The sequence below is a fragment of the Octopus bimaculoides genome, chromosome 1 (assembly GCF_046866305.1).
Source record: "Octopus bimaculoides isolate indiv1 chromosome 1, ASM4686630v1, whole genome shotgun sequence".
Taxonomy (NCBI): Eukaryota; Metazoa; Mollusca; class Cephalopoda; order Octopoda; family Octopodidae; genus Octopus; species Octopus bimaculoides.
In genome coordinates, this window is record NC_142928.1 from 88,062,720 (window position 1) to 88,084,864 (window position 22,145).

A 22,145-nucleotide genomic window follows, 5' to 3' on the forward strand; every position below is an offset into this window, starting at 1 on the left:
CTTTACAGTGTAAGCATGGCCACTCCACTAGCAATGTGCACCAAAGAAAAACAAAGAGTAGTGATCCAATTTCTCTGGTCGAAAGACGCATCAGGTGCTGAAATTCCTCAGAGGCTTTCAGCACAATACGGGGACAGTGCACTACCACGTAGAAGTGTGTACGAGTGGATCAAGAAGTTTAACAGAGGCCGGACAATCATGACATACAAAGAGGGAGCAGGACGCCTGTCAAACACCACCACTGACGATAAGATTCAGCAAGCTGGAGAGATGGTATTGGTGAACCAGTTCACTGTTACCATCTCTCAGATCACTGCTCTTTGTTCTTTGGTGCACATTGCTCGGGGAGCAGCCATGCTTACACTAAAGTCAGAAGGAAAAATGGCACGATCAGGCTCAAGCTTCAATCATATGACCACAATAGTACCAACTAAAGTACACATGTGCAGAAGGCAGTGTGACAATAATAAAGATATATTATGGTGAAAGTGTGGATAATTTTTGACTTGCCCTCATATACCATCTAATAAAATTCTAACCATCTGTCTTCTCAAAGCATTTCCTCCTTGGAAATATCTATCCATTGCTACATCCATTGCAATTTCATTATTTATTATTAAAACTATGACTCTAATGATGTCAATCATTCATTGTTGTTCTCTCTCGAGAATTACCTTTACCTCATCTTTGTAAACAGCTTTCAATAGTATCAGCCTATAATTGGAAATGTACTAGATACGGTAATTTGAACACCTCAATCGTTACACTTATTTTACTGTGCTAATTAAATCAAACAATTGAACACCTGTGTTAATTCAGTTCTGAGCCATTTAAAAAATAGTTTCTTCTTTACAAAAACAATGAACTAATCAATAAATTAACAAATGTCATATATATGTGTGTGTATATATATATATATATATATATATATATATATATATATATATATATATATATATGAGTGTTATAAATTTTGGTTGTTAATTAAAGGTGCTTTTAGCAATTCAGTCATACTCTAACATTTTATTTTGCACTGTCAATGACCTCTCCCCTATCTTCCCCTTCTCCAACAATTCACGTCTCATTGGTTACCTACTCTTCAATCTACCCTACTTATCATCCCAAACTATCCAGCTGTTTCTCTCTCTCTCTTTACTGCAACCCCACTCAGTTGAAAGGGATCTTAGTCTTGCAGGCTGCATGGTGACCTCACTAATGCTGATGCCTCATAATAAACACCCAATTCATGTTGTAAAGAGGTTGACATTTTAGGATGAGCACCCAACTATAGAAGCCATGCAAAATAGACATTGAAGCCAGATGCAGCCTTCAGACCCATCAGATCCTACCAGACCATCCACTCCATGCCAACAAGGAACATGGACATTAAATCATTATTATTATTACTATTTGTGTAGTTAAAAAGTTTAATTTGCAACCATATGGTCTTGGGTTCAGTCCCACAGTGTAACATTTTGGACCAACCAATGCCTTCTCAGTGGAATTCATAGATAGAAACCATATAGGTGTGTGTGTGTGTGTGTGTGTGTGTCTACATGCATGCGTATGTGCGCAAATGTGACATTCCACAACTATGCTTGTCACCATCTGAGTAATATGTTTACATTCCTTGTGGACATTACAACTGGTCACTCTGCACTTTTGAAGATCAGTGGAACAAAAACAATGTAAAGGTGGGCAACAGGAAAGGCATCCAATCTTAAAATGCTGCCTTAAATAAGTCCCCATCCAACCCATGCTAGCATTAAAAACAATAAATGAACAAGTAGACAGAGACAGACAGACACATACACACACACTATAAAATTAAATGAGGACCTCAAATCTATAATGGGTATTGACTGTTTTTAGTAACTGATGTAACATTTTATATTGGATGAAAAAAAAAAAGGAGCATTCAAATTGAAAGAACTCTCAAAGAAACAAAAAAAAATCTCCAAAAAAGGGGAGACACTTCCAAGAGCTACTGGCAAAATCCTCACAAAACAATAGTCACCCTAAACACTAAGCAAGTGCCCTCTCCCAGTTGTTCTCCAATCTGTAAATGCATGCTCCAAACAGGACCAGTCACTTAGAACACTCTTGTCCACCTTTCAATAAATTTACTGGGAAGCAACACTTCCTTGTCCACTCTTATTTTCCTTTTCAAATGAAACTTGAACAAGCTGATGAGTGCTTCACCAAACAGCAAGGTGCCAGTCTCTATATCCCTTTTAATTTCAACCACTGCACATACCCTTTCCACAAATCCACAAAACAGATAAAATTTGACTACCTGCCCTTCCGAGACAGAAGAAAGCAGTGGGATATGCTTTACAATACATTGAGCTGATAGCCAGATCAACAACCCACAGGCAGTGGACACATGCAGATCAACAACCCACAGGCAATGGACACATGCAGATCAACAACCCACAGGCAGTGGACACATGCAGATCAACAACCCACAGGCAGTGGACACATGCAAGCAGAATGGTTTCATAGCTCTGCATGCATCTCGAACTGGCCTGGTTGGCAACATTTCCATGCTTGTAGAGTTTAACCCTTTAGCATTCAGATTACTGTCAAATGTAATGTTTATGTATTCACATCATTTTGAATTAATCATTGCATTATTTCGTAACTCTGAGATTTTGATGATGTGATTGTTTACTTGTAAAATGGCACTGTAGGGTAGGTGTGAAAGGCCAGATCTGACAGTCTGAAGATAACGCAGGTAGAATATTTTCGCTGGATATGGCCAGTTTAATTGCTAAAGGGCTAAACTGGCCATGTCCCAATTAGCACTCACTAGCCAACATAAAAAAAAAACATATATTAACATATACAGACACAAATTCTGTCTATATTTAGTACCTCTGTTACAATGAACAGAAATAGCTTAAAATGATGTGGGACAAGCAAGAAGTAATGATTTCAAAGCAAATATTGTTAGACATGAGAAATATCGTGTGTGTGTGTGTGTGTGACCCTACTCCTGTCCCTCAATCATACTTTGCCTTTCAACACCTGACACTAAGCCACTTCTCTCAATACTGTAGCCTTGCTTTGTCAAGGAGCCTGGTTTTCTGATTTACTTGGTAACCATACTAGTGACAGTGCTACAAAAAAGCACCCAATATATTCTGTATAGTGGTTGGACATCCAACCATAGAAATCATGCCAAAGTAGACATTGGAGCCCAACATTTCTCTGGCTCATAGGATCTTGTCAAACCATGATGATGATAACGTGCATGTGTGTATGTATGTACAGAGCGTGATGGGTAAATTGTTGCCATTTTATATCTTTAACCTCTCGCATGCATATTATTCTTTTTTGATTTTATCAACTACACTGAGTAGTTGGGTTGGTTGGGCACTGTCTGTGAGAAAAACAGCACCATGACACAATTCACTCTGCCATAAATTTGGAAACGACATGCTATACTGTTTGGCAGTCACACTGGAAGCTCCAATACGAACATTTCCAAATGTTTGGGTACCAAACTGAGGACACTGCAGAGGATTCGGAAAGAGTTGGTTGAGTCCTAATTGTGATTATAAAGGTGTTTGGAGTGATCACTAGTGATGATGATATTATGCCACCATTCATCTTCCCACATGGCCTCAGACTCAGTAGAGAGGCCTACATCAACTGCCTCAAGGAAATAGTGCTGCCCTGGGTCAAGAGGGTGGCTGCTGGAAGACCCTATGTCTGGCGCCAGGACTCCGCACCATGCCACACAAGCAGGAGAGTTTTTTTGTCTTTTTTTATATTTATATATGTTTGGGGCAGATGGGACTCCTTAGCCATGGTAAGGGCAACCCATCCAGAAGGAAAGCTTTGATATAAAACCGGGTTTGTGGTTGCTGATAGTGCACATCTCAGTTGATGTGCACTATCAGCATCTACTTACTCATAGGGCAGTCTGGGCTCTGTAACTTTTGAGCAACTAGACTAGAAGGCCACTCTGATCTCAAATCTGCAATCAATTTAGCACCTGGCATGTGGCACACCAGTACAGGTAAATGCTTTTGGGATGGAGAGGTTGTGCATTGTGCTGCACAAGCAATGTAAAATACTATCAGCAAATACCACCATCATGTTTTAATGGTGAGAGTGTACACCCCACCCCAGTTTTGGCCAGTTTGAACACTAAAAGGTTAAAGGGCATATTATTTCTCATAGATGTACCTCTTGGGCAGGGGTAGCCTATGAAAAACACTGAAGTTGAACAAGAATTGATTTCGTAATTCATGACAAGTAAGCATTTCTGGGGGTCCCTCAGCGGTTCAATAAATAATGAGTAGTTAAGCATGGTATCATGCTACTTGTGCAATAAAAACAAAGATCCTTAAACTGTGGTAAATGGTGAGTGGGGGCAGAATTTGGTAATTCTCAATTTGTACATATTTTTATTCACTAATATTTTTTGGTAGAGACGGACTATATGTAATCTGAACCTCCCCCCACCCTTATTTATTAATTCTTTTTACGGAATCCCACGTTTTACGCTAGGGAGATTCTGATTCTGAAAAAAAAATTGTTTGAAAAATTTCAATACCCCCCCCCCCACACCAAGCAGGCTATTTACATGCTAGAAATAACAGCCAAATCTCACAAAACTAGTGTTAGGGTTAGGTTTAGGGTTAGGGTTTGAGTTAGGGTTAGGTTTACCCTGTGGATCTATATAAAACCGGGGGGGGGGGGGGTCGAAATTTTGAAATTGAGATTTTTTTTAAAAAATTTTCAGAATCGGAATCTCCATAGCCTAAAACGTGGGATTCCGTAAAAAAAATTAATAAATAAGGGGGGGGGGGAAGGTTCAGATTACATATAGTCCATCTGGACCTATTTTTTCTTCCAACCACTTCTGGATTTAATTATCTATATGGTATAACTATTAATTGCTGTGCTCTTAATGGGGTAGTCTAATTCAAAACACTATATGGTGTTGGCATCTGTTCAAATGAAATAACATTATGTACAATTTTAAAATGTTATTATTTAAGCTTAGAATGTTTAAAAACAGTATTGTATATTTCCTTTATCGGCTGTTTCTTTATGGTAGAAATATAAACTTAAAATTACTGTAAGAAAATATAGCAGGAGGTAAATGAAGTGAAAACGGGTATGAATCCTAGCATTGAAGCATTTGATTTTTTTTTTTACTCCTTTTCAACAGTATTGTATAATTCCTTTATCGGTTGTTTCCTTATGGTAGAAAATAAACTTTTACTCCTTTTCTCAACATATTGCTGGTCTATTAGACTTTTAGCACTGTCTAAGGGGCATAACTCTGTCTTAACTTTCTATTCCAGTATAGTTGAATAGGTTATCTAACTTCAAAAATAATTGCTGCAATTTGTAAATAAAAAGTTTCAAAAACTATTTAAGTTCAAGCATGGTAAACTAGATATAAACCAATAACAGTAACATATTCTAAAATGAAATTGATACCACAATAAAACGAACCATCCACAATTCTTTTTTTTTTTTAATAAGCACTTATTTAAAGTTAATATGCTATTACAAAATTAATATAATGTTATTACAAAATAAAACAGAACTTGTATCCGATTTGTAGCATGTTCAGAAGTTATTCTGATGAAGATTTATGTTCCTCTGCCAATCTTTTCCAAAAATATTTGAAACTGTAAGCGTTTGCAAAAGACAAATACCTTTTTACTTCAAATTAGAGAAATTGGCAAATGATCAAAAATAAACGTCATGACGATAGATAATAATACACTTATTTCATAATGTCATTCAACAGTTTATATATATATACATATATATATAAAGAAAAACGACAAAAAAACAACGCGAGGACGTGATACAGATATTGTTGTTACTGGACGCTCTAGCAAAGTTACCTCCCCTGAAAATGAAAATTGCTTTAGGAAAAAGTTATTTTAACATAGGTAACTGGTATAGCAAGATAAGCGAAAATGTATTCATCATCATCATCGTCTAACGTCCGCTTTCCATGCGGGCATGGGTTGGACGATTTGACTGAGGACTGGTGAAACCGGATGGCAACACCAGGCTCCAATCTAAATTTGGCAGAGTTTCTACAGCTGGATGCCCTTCCTAACGCCAACCACTCAGAGAGTGTAGTGGGTGCTTTTACGTGTCACCCGCACGAAGGCCAGTCAGGCGGTACTGGCAACGGTCACGCTCAAAATGGTGTATTTTATGTGCCACCCGCACAAGAGCCAGTCCAGGGGCACTGGCAACGATCTCGTTCGAAAATCCTACGAAGGCCAAAGAGTAAAACTTATACAAAAAGCAAGTGTTGCAACAAGCGTGAAAAATGAAAAAGAAGCAGACAAATTGTCGTATTTGACTAAATTAAGATGGTTTTAAATGGTGCCACATGAAAGCGCTTGTGCCAGTACCACGTTTAAAAGCACCTATTACACACTGTAAAGTGGTTGGCGTTAGGAAGGATATCCACCCATAGAAACCAAGTGAAATCAGACTGGAACCTGGTGAAGCTCTCCGGCTTGCCACCTCTAGTCAAACTATCCAACCCATACCAGCATAGAAAATGGACGTTAAAGGATGCTCTTGATGATGAAACTTGTCCAATACTGTGGCAAACAAAAAATAATAGAGATGCCAACTTTATTTCAGTGGTCAGTGGGCGAATGTTATTACCAAGGGAGGTAACTATCTACATACGATATGATTGGATTAATAAGATGGGAAGGCAAATACTTTCACAAATCGTGATATTGTCAGTTTGAGAACTATTGTATTATGTAATTATTGAAGCTAAAAATCATGCTTTCACAACATACATATTTTTTTTGTATATATTTCAAAATAAACACTCCATATAAAATTTTAAACTTTTCAAGGACTTACATCATCACTGTCATCAATAAAATCAATGGAGCTGCCATCAGAGATAGGTCTTTTGAAAAATGGAAATCGAACTAAGAGTTTCTGTAAACAAAGCAAATTTTTTTTTTTTTATATAAAACAATGACGATAATATTGGTTTCAAATTTTGGCACAAGGCCAGCAATTTTAGGCAACGGGTTAAGTAGATTACAGCAACCCCAATGCTCAACTAGTATTTATTTTATTGACCCCAAAAAACAAAAAGTAAAATTGACCTCATCAGAATTTGAACTCAGAACATAAGGACAGACAAAATGCTAATCACTTTGCCTGGTGTACTAATGATTCTGCCAACTCATAGCAAAACTAAAAATTACACTCAGCATTAGAATCATCCTACTATTAAGCCTCTAGAACAGAGTTTCCCAATCATTTTTAGCAGCATCACCCACTTTTATGTCAAAAGCTGCACTCTGTAAAGTGGTTGGTGTTAAGAACAACCAGCCAACCACAGAAAACATGCCAGGAGAGAATGACACAGTCGTCCAACTCATCATATTCTTTCAAATCATGCAACATGTGTTAGCACGAGAGACAGACATTAAACGATAATTATGTAGGAGTGTGTATGTGTGCAGGAGTGTGAGTGAGTATGAATTCTCCCTTGTTATTTGTGCACTGACTGGAAATAAAATTTTCACCATTCATATAAATGGTGACATTAGATTGCAGTTCATTGTAAAAGCATGTCCAGGTCCAACTCGTTCATTGTTCAATATTAGGGGATCATTACCATGCTTGGAAACGGGGTAGGTTGATGAATGGCATCTGACTTTAGAAAATTTTGTCTCATCAATAAAATAAAAATCTTGTTAGATCTATGCAAACATAGATAAGTAGGCATTACAATAATGAAGATTTCATTATTGTAGTAGTGTTATCTTTAGTTTTGTTAAATTTGGTTTTGCTAAATACAGACCAAAGAGAGACACTTTGGTTAATTTATTCAGTATACTGGCAGGCGTGGAGGCGCAATGGCCCAGTGGTTAGGGCAGTGGACTCGTGGTCATAGGATCGCGGTTTCGATTCCCAGACCAGGCGTTGTGAGTGTTTATTGAGCGAAAACACCTAAAGCTCCACAAGACTCCGGCAGGGGATGGTGGCGAACCCTGCTATACTCTTTCACCACAATTTGCTCTCACTCTTACTTCCTGTTTCTGTTGTGCCTGTGATTCAAAGGGTCAGCCTTGTCACACTGTGTCAGGCTGAATATCCCCGAGAACTACGTTAAAGGTACACGTGTCTGTAGAGTGCTCAGTCACTTGCACGTTAATTTCATGAGCAGGCTGTTCCGTTGATCAGATCAACTGGAACCCTCAATGTCGTAAGCAACGGAGTGCCAACAACAACAACATACTGGCAGGTATGCAGTAGTGGGTAGCGATTTTCTTCACTACTTTAGAGAGTGACGACTCTGCCTGATACGAGTCCCGGGCTCAGCTGGCTCCGGCTAACAGTACCTGGTATGGGCCCCTATCCAGGGTTACAGAAAGGAGACAACCTTCAAAGAAATCCGGAGTGGATCCCCGTAGGTGGTCTAGTGTTTGACTTGACACTCTTCCGGCAGCTCCTGCAACTAAGCTGGTGCCAAACGTAATGCTATGCACTCCTTTGGACTACACCAGCAAAGTCGAGAGAGGAATCCTGACGATTGAGCTACCCAGGATTTTCTTACATCTAGCCCAGGTCTGATTTTATGCTCAACTCCATTGTCTCCCAAGACGAAAGGATGCCAATAACAATGCAGGATCTTGAAAATGCCACATGGAATGATGACCATTCCCTGCATAGTTACAGGTTGCCCTCTGGCAAGGCGTAGCACCTGCTCAGCCACCCTGCCAGGAATAAGGTGAAGTCATGGAACTGCAGCATGGCAGATTGTGAAGAGGTAGCAGAAGAATTCATTATTATATTTTCACATTTTGTCACAAAATAAATATACATTTTACATATTCTTTTCCTTAATTTATGAATCTTATAATTGAATGTAATGTAGTGAATTGAAGACATTAACTTACCTCAGGTGAAACAGAAGGTGATACAGATGACAATGAAGAAGACGAGGACACAGTTGAGGATACAGAACCTCTACGTTGTCTTGTGGCAGGAGCTAGTACTGATAAACTATAATGACTACGAGTACTTCGAGCAGGATTTCGACGTAGTACTACTGGTTTGTTATTTGTTGATGATCGGCGAACCTTATGATTTGTCACCTGAAAAGGAATAAAAAAAACTTGCTAAATAATATTTAAATAATATCTAAAATACTTAACAACACTGATTTACTTTAAATATGTATGGGATTGATATTTTCAAAATAGGAGTAATTACAGGAATATATTCATTACTGATATTATTTTATGAATACAAAAAGATGATAGCAAAGTGGCTACAATCTCCTATACATTGGTTCACACACATCAACTCAAATCCACAAATTAATAAAAGAGAACTACAATCAAATGAATGAACCCTAGTATTTGCTTATTAGTTCAATGATCTTGGGAAGATGTAAAGACAAAGTCAACTCCACTGTGATTTGAACTCAGAATAAAGGAAGATGAAATTTCTGCCACTCAACACATTAAAATGCAGTGATATTGATTTTAAGTATTGACATAAAAGATCCTTTTTTTATTATCAACCCCAAAAAGGATAAAAGTTAACTTAGAACATAATGGGTTGTAACCAAATACAAGGCATTTTGTGCAACACTGTTGCAAGGTCCAGTGTGCCATATTTGGTCAAGGTATGTATGAAACTGCAAGTGTGATAAGTCCAACTACAGTACAAACATACTGCCCTTGCAAATCACATACAGGGAATATACATTTTTATTCTTTTGTTTTAGTCATTTGACATGCTGGAGCACCGCCTTTAGTCGAACAAATCAATCCCAGGACAAGCCTAGTACTCATTTTATCGGTATCTTTTGCCAAACTGCTAAGTTACAGGGATGTTAAACACACCAACATCGGTGGTCAAGCAATGGTAGGGAGACAAACAGACACACAAACATATACATATATGTGTGTGTGTGTGTATATATATATATATATATATATATATATATATCCATGATGGCTTCTTTCAGTTTCCGTCTACCAAATCCACTCACAAGGCTTTGGTCAGCCCAAGGTTATAGTAGAAGATATTTGCCCAAGGTGCCACACAGTAGGACTGAATCCAGAACCATGTGGTGGTAAGCACAACCACTCCTGCAGGATCTAAATGCTAAGTCATATAACTTAAGCACAACCTACCAGCATTAACTTTCTTCTTTGTTAAAATGCTACCAATTCTGAGATCACAAGTACGCTCCATATTTATCAATTAAAAAGAATACAAAAACTACGTATAAGTTAACACATTCTAAGAGCATTCAAGACAATTCCATCTTTTTTCATGTGCATTACAAATTCCAAATATCAATCTTGCAAGAACAGAAACAAAACTCATTCTTATACCAATAAAACTTACCCGCTGTGAAGGAGCTTCAAGTCTATATTCAGATAAAAGGCGTGCCAGCTAAAATTAAGATTTATAATTCAATTACAAAGAGTAACAACAAATTTTTGAAAATTTCAAATTTACATTTTCATTAATGTGTGATTATATTTTTGAATTTACAAAATAAACAACAAAGTTTCCATAAATGAAAACAAATTTAACAGACTAACAAATATCCATCATGTTTTGAAAATTTCAAATTATATTCTCATTAACATATTATTATATTTTTGAATTTACAAAATAAACCAAAGTTTCCATAAATTGAAAACAAATTTTAACAGACTAACAAATATCAATCACATTTTCTGTTAGAGTAAGTTATTTACATTATTTACATCCAGGCTTGCATGGGCAGACTGAATTCATTGAGGCAGATTTTCTGTGGTTGGATGGATGGATGGATGGTCTTCCTGCCACCAACTCTCACCTGTTTCTAAGCAAGGTAATATAGCCCCATGACATCAAACATGGTTTCATGGATTACTAGAAAGGAACGACACTGCTTATATAACAGTGATAATTATAGGGTAGCCATGTATCTCCTCTATAGTGAGACACTTGTGCCTGTCCCTCTATCACTGGCATAAAATCACTTCCCTTTCTACTACAACCCTGTTCAATCGAAAGGTTTTTTTTTCTTTGATTTACAATTTTTTTGGTGTCACAAAAAAAAAAAAAGCATCCAGTAAACTCCATAAAGTGGTTGGCATTAAGAAATCATGCCAAAACAGATATCAGATTTCAACAATCCTCCAGTTCACTCAATCTCAAACTGTACAACCCATGCCAGTAAGGAAGATGGATATTAAATAATGATGACTATATATATATCACCATCATCATCATTTAATGTCAGTTTTTCATGCTGGCTGATAAGCCAGAGGACTGCACTAAGCCCCACTGTCTACTTTGGCATGGTTTTTATGGCTGGGTGCCCTTCTAAACACCGACCACCTTACAGAGTAGACTGAGTACTTTTTACATGGCACTAGCAAGACAAAGATCCCTCAAGAAGGGGTGGGGTATTGAAAGAGGTGGCTTTGTGCCATGTGATGAGAGGTTAGGGTATGACTGAGAGACAGAAAGAGAGAGAGAAGGAACAAGCAAGAGTAATAGAGGGCGAGAGAGATGGTAGTGATGTGCCAGGGCATACTCTCAAGGTATAAGGATGTGAATATAAATAGAATGGTATGAGATTGCCCAGGGTGCATGAGTAGGGAGTTCACGAAAGTGCAAGGTGCGGTGGAATGCAGTGAGTCGTGAAACATGGGTATATATAAAATCATTGATATAACATCTACTTTTCCATGCTTGCATGAATCAGATGGAATTCATTAAGACAGACTTTCTAGCCAGATGCCCTTCCTGTTGTTAACCCTCACTTGCTTCCAAGCAAGGTAATATTTTGCTAGAACCAGACAAGTTTCCACAGGAGACTGGAAACATGCAACACCAATTGTATGATAGAGACGCATATCTACAACTATTGAGCAATGTCAAGACAAGGAGTAACACAACACACACATACATACATATATATGGGCTTTCAATCTCAGTCTACTAAACCCACTCACAGGGCTTTAGTCAGCCTGGGGATAGAGTGGAAGGCACTTGCTCAAAGTGTTATGCAGTGGAACTGAACCCAAAACCATGTGACACAGAAATGAACTTAACCACACAGCCATACCAAATTCCACTTACAAATTACTGCTATTTACATCCCTAGAGACTGCTAATGAGAACCCAGTAAGGTTCAAAAATCGATTAAGGCTATCCATAATTTTTCAAGGCAGTGCTCCAGCATGGCTGCAGTCAAATGACTGAAACAAGTAAAAGAATAAAAGAATACATAAAAAAAACTTACAACTAATTTGTTATCAGCTATGTTGTTATTGTGCATCTGCTCATATTCGCTAATAGTGGTGGAAAAACGTTTGTTACCAGGTAGCAGTCCATACCCAAGTTGTACACCCTACAAAATAAGAAAAAAAATTAGAAATAAGAAACACAAGATAACAAACTACAACATAGAATGTAAGTCAGAAAAATAGCAATACAAAAGATTAAATAAAAAATGAGCAGAAAAATACAAATTAAAATTTATCTCAATATCAGTTTAATTCCATCTGAGTAATACTTGGTTTAAGTTGTTGGCACTCCGTCACTTACGACGTCGAGGGTTCCAGTTGATCTGATCAACGGAACTGCCTGCTCATGAAATTAACGTGCAAGTGGCTGAGCACTCCACAGACACGTGTACCCTTAATGCAGCTCTCGGGGATATTCAGCATGACACAGTGTGACAAGACTGACCCTTTGAATTACAGGCACAACAGAAACAGGAGGTAAGAGTGAGAGAAAGTTGTAGTGTAAGAGTACAGCAGGGTTCGCCACCATCCCCTGCCGGAGCCTCGTGGAGCTTTAGGTGTTTTCGCTCAATAAACACTCACAACGCCCGATCTGGGAATCGAAACCGCGATCCTATGACTGCAAGTCCGCTGCCCTAACCACTGGGCCATTGCGCCTCCACTGGTTTAAGTTGATACTATGACAAAACAACATCAAAATCTAACCTTGCCATTGACCCTTTTGATACCAATCTACTTGAGACTAACCACTTTTTCTTATATCCTATAGTCAAGAGACAAGCAGTGTCCATGACCATTTAGAGCTTCCAAGACTGGGAAGATGGGAGAAAGGTATCTTCAAATCAGAGACCTGGCTCAAATGCTTGCAATAGATTGGATTATATTAACCCTTTAGCATTCACATTATTCTGTCAAAAGTAATGCATATTTATTCACATTGTTTTGAATTAATTATGCATCATTTTGAAGCTTTCAGATTTTTATGAGCTAACTGTTAAATTTAGAATATTATAGGGTTGGTGTGAGAGACCAGATCTAGCCAATTTGAGCATAAAACAAGCAGGATATTTTGGCTGGTTTAAATGCTAAAGAGCTAAAAGCACTCAACATACTAGATGTTGGTGTTAAACCAGGTGATAGCTCTATGATTCAAACTTCCTGTTTAAAATTGATCTATAAATTACAACTTTCCATCAAAATTTTAAATATCAAGTTCTAAGTACCAGTTTAATAATGACAAATTTTACTAAATTCATTCTTATTTTCAAAGTTAAATGAAACAAAAGGGGTTGCATTTTAACTAAGATATGATAACAAAAGGGTTACATATACACTTCTAAATATAGTAAAAGAATGTATTATAAAGAAAACAGTTTACAAAATGGCACATACTAATTACTAATTTCAATATATATTTTTAATTATCAAGCACCATTACATACTATATTTCTTTTACCTTTTAGTCAGGAGGGAAGGGCTGTGTGAGGTGGTATCAAATGGTTCCCGGACTAGTTATGTTTAATAAAAAATAACTTATTTACCTAAGTTTTAACATCCTCTCCTTCAAAATAGTAGTTACCCTGCATAGCAATACACCAGTCCCAGTGTTCCTTCCACTTTTGGAATTCGACATGGGAGTCATTTTCCAAAAGCAAGTGGAGGACCTTCTGTGAATTGTTCTGCATCTCAACAACGGTGTTAAAATGGCAACCTTTGAGCTACATTTTTATCTTGAGGAGGAGATGGAAGTCCACAGGTGTTAAATCTGACAAATAGGGCAGGTACAGAAGTGATGCCATGTTGTTTTTGGCGAGAAACTCATGAGTAGAGCTTGGTAACAGGATGCATTGTCGTTGTGAAGAGTCCAATTCTTTGGGCCCTGCAGATGCAGTTACTTTTGCCGAATGACCTCCTTCAAAACATTGCAGTAGAACTTTTGATGCACAATACCACATTTCCAGGGGTGACACTCATGGCAGATCACTCATCGTCTTCCAGGGATGTTGTTCTGCTTTTGAAGCACCTGTGCCACCCAAAATATTGCATGTATGTTACTTATTGCCTCATCATGCTCAGTGTATATAGCAGACATCCCAAGTTTAATGCAAAATTTCACGTTGGCTTTGTTTCGGTCCATGACAAAATTGCAGACTACAGCATACATCTAATCACAAAAACCAAATATTTCACAACTTGCAAAGTAAACACAGCAATGTCATTTGATACATTGCTTCATGAAGGTCACTGCTAGTTCTCACTGCACACACAACCATGTGCTGTCATCTATTAGCATACTATAGAACTAGTCCGGGAACTTTTTGATACCACCTCATACCTGTGCCACTTTACAGGGTTTCAGAGTCTGGTAGGAGAAAAAGAGGAAGGTTTCCTTTAACCAGAGACCTGACTCAAATGCTAAAGGCACCCAAGATACAAGATGTTTAACCATGCAAGAGATTAAATCTGCTAACCAAGTACACCATGGCAGGATTTGAACTCAAAATGCAAAAAACTAGAGCAAATCCACAAAGTATCCTATTCAACACTCTAATGATTTCAGTTTAGTATTTTAACAACCCAGCAGAAAGAAGAAAAGCTAAAATGCTGAAATATTAATGCTTGCCATACTTATCTCTGAATCAGCCATAAATACCAAACTGCTTTCTTAATATCATAAATTTTTAAAGAACCTTTGTTATATTCATGCATTATAATGATTATTAGTCAAGAATAAGTAGATTTATGGACACGTTACACCCATTTGTACAATAGGCCATATCAAATGTTACATTTTGGAGATGTCTGCACTGTAATAGGGAATGAAAACTACTCAAGTATATTATGCTATTGGCAATGAAATTGAAGATCTACCAAAGTTAATGGAAGTAAAGATTCTTGGCACAGCATTGTGAGACATATCTCAGTTTGTCCACTTGAGAAAAAACAGGGTTATTTCAATTTCCAGGTGAGAGTTTTGTGCTTTCTTTTCACAACTTTTCTCACATTGGTTACTATCACTTACAGTGGACATTTTCACCAATGGATGGAGAGTAATTTATCATCATCATCATCATCATCATCGTTTAACGTCCGCTTTCCATGCTAGCATGGGTTGGACGATTTGACTGAGGACTGGTGAAACCGGATGGCAACACCAGGCTCCAGTCTGATTTGGCAGAGTTTCTACAGCTGGATGCCCTTCCTAACGCCAACCACTCAGAGAGTGTAGTGGGTGCTTTTACGTGTCACCCGCACGAAAACGGCCACGCTCGAAATGGTGTCTTTTATGTGCCACCCGCACAAGCCAGTCCAGGGGCACTGGCAACGATCTCGCTCGAAAATCCTACAGGAGCCAGTCAGGCGGTACTGGCAACGGCCACGCTCAAAATGGTGCATCTCATGTGCCACCCGCACAAGAACCAGTCCAGGGGCACTGGCAACGATCTTACTTGGCTTGCCGGGTCTTCTCACGCACAGCCCATTTCCAAAGGTCTCGGTCCGTAGTCATCGCCTCGGTGAGGCCCAATGTACGAAGGTCTTGCCTCACCACCTCAGCCCAGGTCTTCCTGGGCCTACCTCTTCCACGGGTTCCCTCAACTGTTAGGGTGTGGCACTTTTTCACGCAGCTATCCTCCTCCATTCTCACCACATGTCCATACCAGCGCAATCGTCTCTCTTGCACGCCACAACTGATGCTTCTAATGTTCAGCTTTTCTCTCAAGATACTTACACTCTGACGGGTATTCACATTGACATTACACATCCAACGGAGCATACTGGCTTATATATATATATATATATATATATATATATATATATATATATATATATATATATATATATATATATATAGAATTCATTTAACATATGCGTATTACTCCATTTATTAAATTTTATATTTACTCAAATACCCAAAATAACAGGGAGTTTCTACCTCATAAACAGGAGTTACACCACAGTCATTTTGTGATCTTTGCTACCCTGATATCTATTAACCAATTTATTTTGTCGGAGTTAATTGTTAACTAAGAGAAAATAAATACATAAAATATATATATATATGAAGCCGCATGGCCTAGTGGTTAAGGCAGTCAGCTCACATTCGTAAATTCGATTCCCAGCAACATGCTGTGTCCTTGAGCAAGACACTTTATTTCACTTGGCTCCAGTCCACTCAACTGGTAAAAATGAGTAGTACCTGTATTTCAAAGGGCCAGCCTTGTCACACCCTGTGTCATGCTGAATTTCCCTGAGAACTACATTAAGGGTACATGTGTCTGTGGAGTGCTCAGTCACATGCACATTAATTTCAGGAGCAGACTGTTCTGTTGATCAGATGAACCGGAACTCTCATTGTTGTAGCCAATGGAATGCCAGTTAACATATATATACAAGGTATATATATGTCTCTCAGTGTAAATGAGAACATTGTCAATGTGTACATAATAAAGCAGCATACTCACCTTCACTAATGCCAAGAAGGAAGCAAAAAAGCTAATTAAATGAGAACAGTGGCACATAAGACAACCATGCTGGTGACACATAAAGACACCCAGTACACTATTGGTGCTAGGAAAGGCATCTAGCCATAGAAACGAAGCTAAATCAGACTGGAACCTGGTGCAGCTAGCTCTCCAGCTTACCAGTTCCAGTCAAACTGTCTTACTCGTGCCAGCGTGAAAAACAGACACTAAATGATGATGGTGATATATGGAAAACAAAGTGCCTACCCTAAGTAGACCCAATAAAGAAAACAACAACTGATGGTGGACAGCTTTACAATCAACAGCCTTTAAAGATATGAAGAGTAGAGAAAGTAGCAGGAACATCAGATATGTTGAAAATAACTGGCCAAGTAGGATTTGTGCTAGTCACTCACATAGTGCTGTGAGATATTATCCTCAACAAGAATCAACTACAACAGCAAAGGAGATGTTCTACAATGGGGCTACTGCAGAGGCATTGAATTCATGAACCAAGTTATGGAAACAGAAAGAGTTATAGCACAGCTAATTAAGGAAAACAAATGAGTTCAAATGAGATGTGTTTTTGATGTACAAAGATGACGAACTACCAACAGCTCTATTTATTGGAACAACTACAGACGTTCTTACTAAAAAAAAGCCAACTGAGTATGTCAGCATAGAGAAAGCAATTTATCAATGACCTAGTTCTCATTAACTGAATTTGTCACAAATTCAGATAAGGAATTCCAAACTTAAAAGCAACTTAGAACAGAGAGGTCTCAAAGTAAACCTAAGAAAGACTAAAATTATAGCTAGCAGGATAAAAAACAGGACCTCATTATCAGAAATATAAATTACTACCCTGTTGAATCAAGAAGTACAGAGAAATTTGGTATCCATCAATTTCTCTCTCTAGTACTCCCTCTTCCATCAGCCTGTCTCCCTCCTCAATCATATTTTTATTCAATCTTCTTACTATCTTTCTTTACCCTTCTTGGATTGACAATATAGTATGTGAGAAATGACATATGCATAATGAGAGGAGTACCAAGGTTGCTAGTTATTTTATACAAAAAAAAAACTGCTTATAGTTCCTAGCGAAGCCCAAACTGATTGAATCAATGCCTGCCCAAAGACATCTTGTCTCTGATTCAGTGCATGTGGCTTACCATCAAAATGTAAGTGAACAGTGGTGATGCTGTTGTTGAAGTCACCTTCCAGCTACTCCAGATGGGAACTGCACTTGGCATTCAGCCAAATTATTGATTACCAGCCGTCCTAAGCATTCTTATTACAGAAAAATGCTATGAGAGAAACTAAAAAATACTGCTACTCAAAGATAAAAATTACTACAAATCAGTTAGTTTACAGAACAAGGATGTAAATTATTCAACTACATTTTTAAACAACCTTAAGCCAACAGGAACCCCTCCAAACAATCTGATGGTAAGTCTTAGGGTATCTATTATGCTATTTCATAACCTAGATTCTCCAAAATTTTTCAAGACTCGTCATGGAAACCAATGTCAGCACTGGAGTCCATGTAATCAACTCGCTCCTCTCTCTAAAATTGCTGGCCTTGCACCAAAATTTGAAACAATTATCATTATTATTACTATTATTATTATTAAGGTGGCAAGCTGGAATTGTTAGCATGCCAGACAAAATGCTTAGCAGCATTTCATTTGCCTGTATGTTCTGAGTTCAAATGAGATTGATTGAGCTTTTCAGGGTTGATGAAATAAGTACAAGCTGAGCACTGGGGTTGATGTAATTGATTAACCTCTAACCTCATCCTTAAAATTGCAGTCTTTGTTCCTATGATAGAAAAAACTACTACTAATTGTTGTTGTTGGCACTCCGTCGCTTACGACATCGAGGGTTGCAGTTGATCCGATCAACGGAACAGCCTGCTCGTGAAATTAACGTGCAAGTGGCTGAGCACTCCACAGACACGTGTACACTTAACGTAGTTCTCAGGGATATTCAGCGTGACAAGGCTGACCCTTTGAATTACAGGCACAACAGAAACAGGAAGTAAGAGTGAGATAAAGTTGTGGTGTAAGAGTACAGCAGGGTTTGCCACAATCTCCTGCCAGAGTCTCGTGAAGCTTTAAGTGTTTTCGCTCAATAAACACTCACAACGCCCGGTCTGGGAATCGAAACTGCAATCCTATGACCGCGAGTCCGCTGCCCTAACCACTGGGCCATTGCACCTCCACACTACTACTAATACACATTACAGAAACTTATCTACTGAATTCTGCACTTCAGGAAATTGTAAAGCATGATTACTATTTTCAGGTTATGGCTGGTAATTCTGCCCTTTCAGAAACTCAGGTAAATTTTAATTTTAAAAGAAAAATCACATTCCATGTTTTTTATAAAAAAAAGTTAATTTTTTTTATACAAAAATATATTTAGTGTAATTTTAATACAACCAGCCACTCCTGTTATTTTTCTGACTTCATTATCTACATCTGATATTTAGTCTACTAGCTCAGTTCTTTAATTTTTTTTCTCCTATAAGCTATGCTTTTCATTGCTTTCAACATTCTTGCAAACACATACTCTCACATGCCCCTTCTCCACACCTAGTTTTTCACTTTGTTCAACACTGCTGCTTAACAACTACTTGCATATGCAGATTTAATTTAACTTGTTTTTTTTGTTGCACTCACCTTGGGTTTTGTTAGTAACTTTAATCATAGTGTTTCCACCCATATTGTACAATTACCATCACCTCTTTCATTTTCTCATTTTCATTCTTGCATTTGAAATGTCAATACGTGGACTCAAAAGTTTTAGTATTTAGGGTGGATTTCTTCTTTTGCTCTCTCCCGCTGTCAGTTTTAACTACAAATGGGTACAGTATAGTGCACGACTCTCATCCAATTAAACCAGCCATATCCAACCAAAATATTCCAGTTTTATGTTCAAACTGGCCAAATCTGGCTTTCTCACACCGACCATACAAAATCATTCTAAAAATTAACAGCTACCTCATCAAAATCTCATAGCTACAAGATAATGCACAATTAAGTCAAAACAATGTGAATAAATAAGCATTACATTTGATAGAATAATCTGAATGCTAAAGGGTTACGCCAGCATGAGGAATTAGTCCCAAAAGAAGTCATATATGACATTAAATATGATTTCTGCAAAGGTTTTATGCAGAAAACTTAGTCTATTGCAAAATATTAACATTTACAATGGGAACAATACCTGACAATAAAAACAAAATTAGGTCATGTTTTCAAGTAGCTACTCCGTTAGTGTACAAACATTTTTTCATAGATCTGCTATGATGCATAATATAAAATGGGTCAAAGGTGTATGGTTTGATAAGCATAGGTCATTCAAGCAGAAACAAAAAGCTGTGATGATTTGTAGCAAGAGAAAGATACATCTGATGCAAACCTTTTCTGACCAGTTAGTAAAGGCTGCTTTGAAAGTTTAAGTGTTTTAATTTGCAGGACATTAAAATGATTGGTGAAGCTGTTACAGATTACCCTCAAGAGCAAAACAAAATGATTGATGTAGGAGGTTAGACAGATATACAATGTTGGTGTTTTCTTTTGTTTTTGAGGCATGTGTCTACTAGTATTTTTGGTGACAAATAAAATAACAGCAAAGTTCCAGAAATAATTGACATTCCTGTAAAAAATGTTGATAGTATAAAATTAAAGCACCTATTCATTACTCTAAATATCAAAAGGCTTTCAATGTTATATCAAGTTTAATCTACCTGTATTTTACATTGAAATAAGGTTTGGAATACAAGCCGTTTCCAACACTGGTTTACAAATTTTTTACCCTACTGTAGAAAGTTTTGGTGTCAGACATGACATTTCCAACAAAGCATTACACATTTTATATAATTCACCAAGCTATTCAGTGGATTTAAATGATATTTCAAATAATGTCAGAGTGGAATATATCCCCACTGCCCAAAAAAACACAGATTCTTTGCTCCAGCTACATAAACACAGTATGAAAGCTAAATGAAAGGCATATTATCCAAGAACTTTGAAACAACTAATAAGAGCAATTGATGGCCAGAGGAGGGGGGTAGACCTAGTTAATAACAACTAAAAAAGTTAATTCAATATTATGAGTGAAGTAGATGTGAAATCAACTATGGCGTTTGGAAAAGTATAAGGCCAGACTATCTGTGACTTTACAGATATTCCACCACTACAAAGACTACATCATGTTCAGCAAGCCATCGTGGCATTGGTAAATGATGTAGGATAAGATTTCTCATCCATTTTTTATCTATGGACCCCTTTCATTACTATTTTATTCTTGTGGACCCCCATAGTCATTCTATGTTTAGAAACTAGTTTTATAGAAACTTCTTTCAAAATTCCTGTTTTGTTTTTCACACATTAACTTGAGTAGGTTGAACAATGTAAAACATTGGAGAAAGAAACCTACCAACTTTTAATTCTTTGCAATACATCTAAAGCAAAATTTTTTTCAAGAGCTTTTGTGGATTTCCAATTTACTATTTGGTTACGTGGACCCCAAAAATCTTGTATGAACCCTCAGGGCCAAATGGACCCTGGCTGACAACCACTGATGTAGGGTCTGACGAAATGTGATTGAGTTGCTAGTTTCAGAAAGTTTATCTAATTAGAAGCTTATGCGGAATTTTGTCAGTGAACAGGTCGCGGTCTCAAAGCGACGAAAATATTTTGGCAAATTAAATTTAAATGTTGAAGTGAATCTAACGCTTTTTGTATGTTTCTTAAATGGCTTATAAACACCTTCCACGCTGCAATTGTTTGAAGCTTATACTTTTATAACAAAAATGTAGATATAGAAGCTACTTCAGCGGGCTGCAAAGAATTTGATTAAAAGTTGGCTTCTATAGATGAAAGTCTCTATGTTTTTGTTAATAACAATCCTAATCATGAGTGCAACATGAAAATTACAACCAGTTCATAATGAGCTATTCCTTCACGAAGCTATACAAAGATAGACCACCATAAATGTCAATTTTGGATTACATAGGAATTTGTGGAATTGGTACCAATGAAGGGAACATGAACAGTGTAAGACATCTTTGTAAGTTTGGTTGGAGCATTGAATAAAGTAGGTAATGATAGGATGCAAGCAGTGGGATCTCTTTACAGATAGAGCACCACAAATCGGTAGCATGGGAATTCTGGATAGAAAAGCATTTTCTTAATCAAGATTTTGTCATAGTTTGGTGGTGGTTCCAATTTTTAACAAAAGACCGTTTGTGGAACCTCTGTTCCATCTTTAAGAATTCTAAATAAATGACAGCAATCCCTACAGCATCTAGAAACAAATCTATAGATTTTTAAATGTTTTATTAATCTACTTATAATGCATATTTTTTGTGCAA

General features: G+C 37.4%; 1 protein-coding gene across 1 annotated transcript in view; it reads right to left on the reverse strand.

The window, feature by feature from the left end:
* The window catches only part of LOC106876324 (cell division cycle-associated protein 7), a 46,585-nt gene that overhangs the window by 21,687 nt on the left and 2,753 nt on the right, over positions 1-22,145 (reverse strand). The window contains exons 2-5 of the mRNA XM_014924824.3: positions 12,296-12,403; positions 10,399-10,446; positions 8,934-9,131; positions 6,877-6,957 (exon numbers count right to left, since the gene is read on the reverse strand). Coding sequence (XP_014780310.1) covers positions 6,877-6,957; positions 8,934-9,131; positions 10,399-10,446; positions 12,296-12,403 — 435 coding nt within the window. The remainder of the gene's footprint in view (positions 1-6,876; positions 6,958-8,933; positions 9,132-10,398; positions 10,447-12,295; positions 12,404-22,145) is intronic.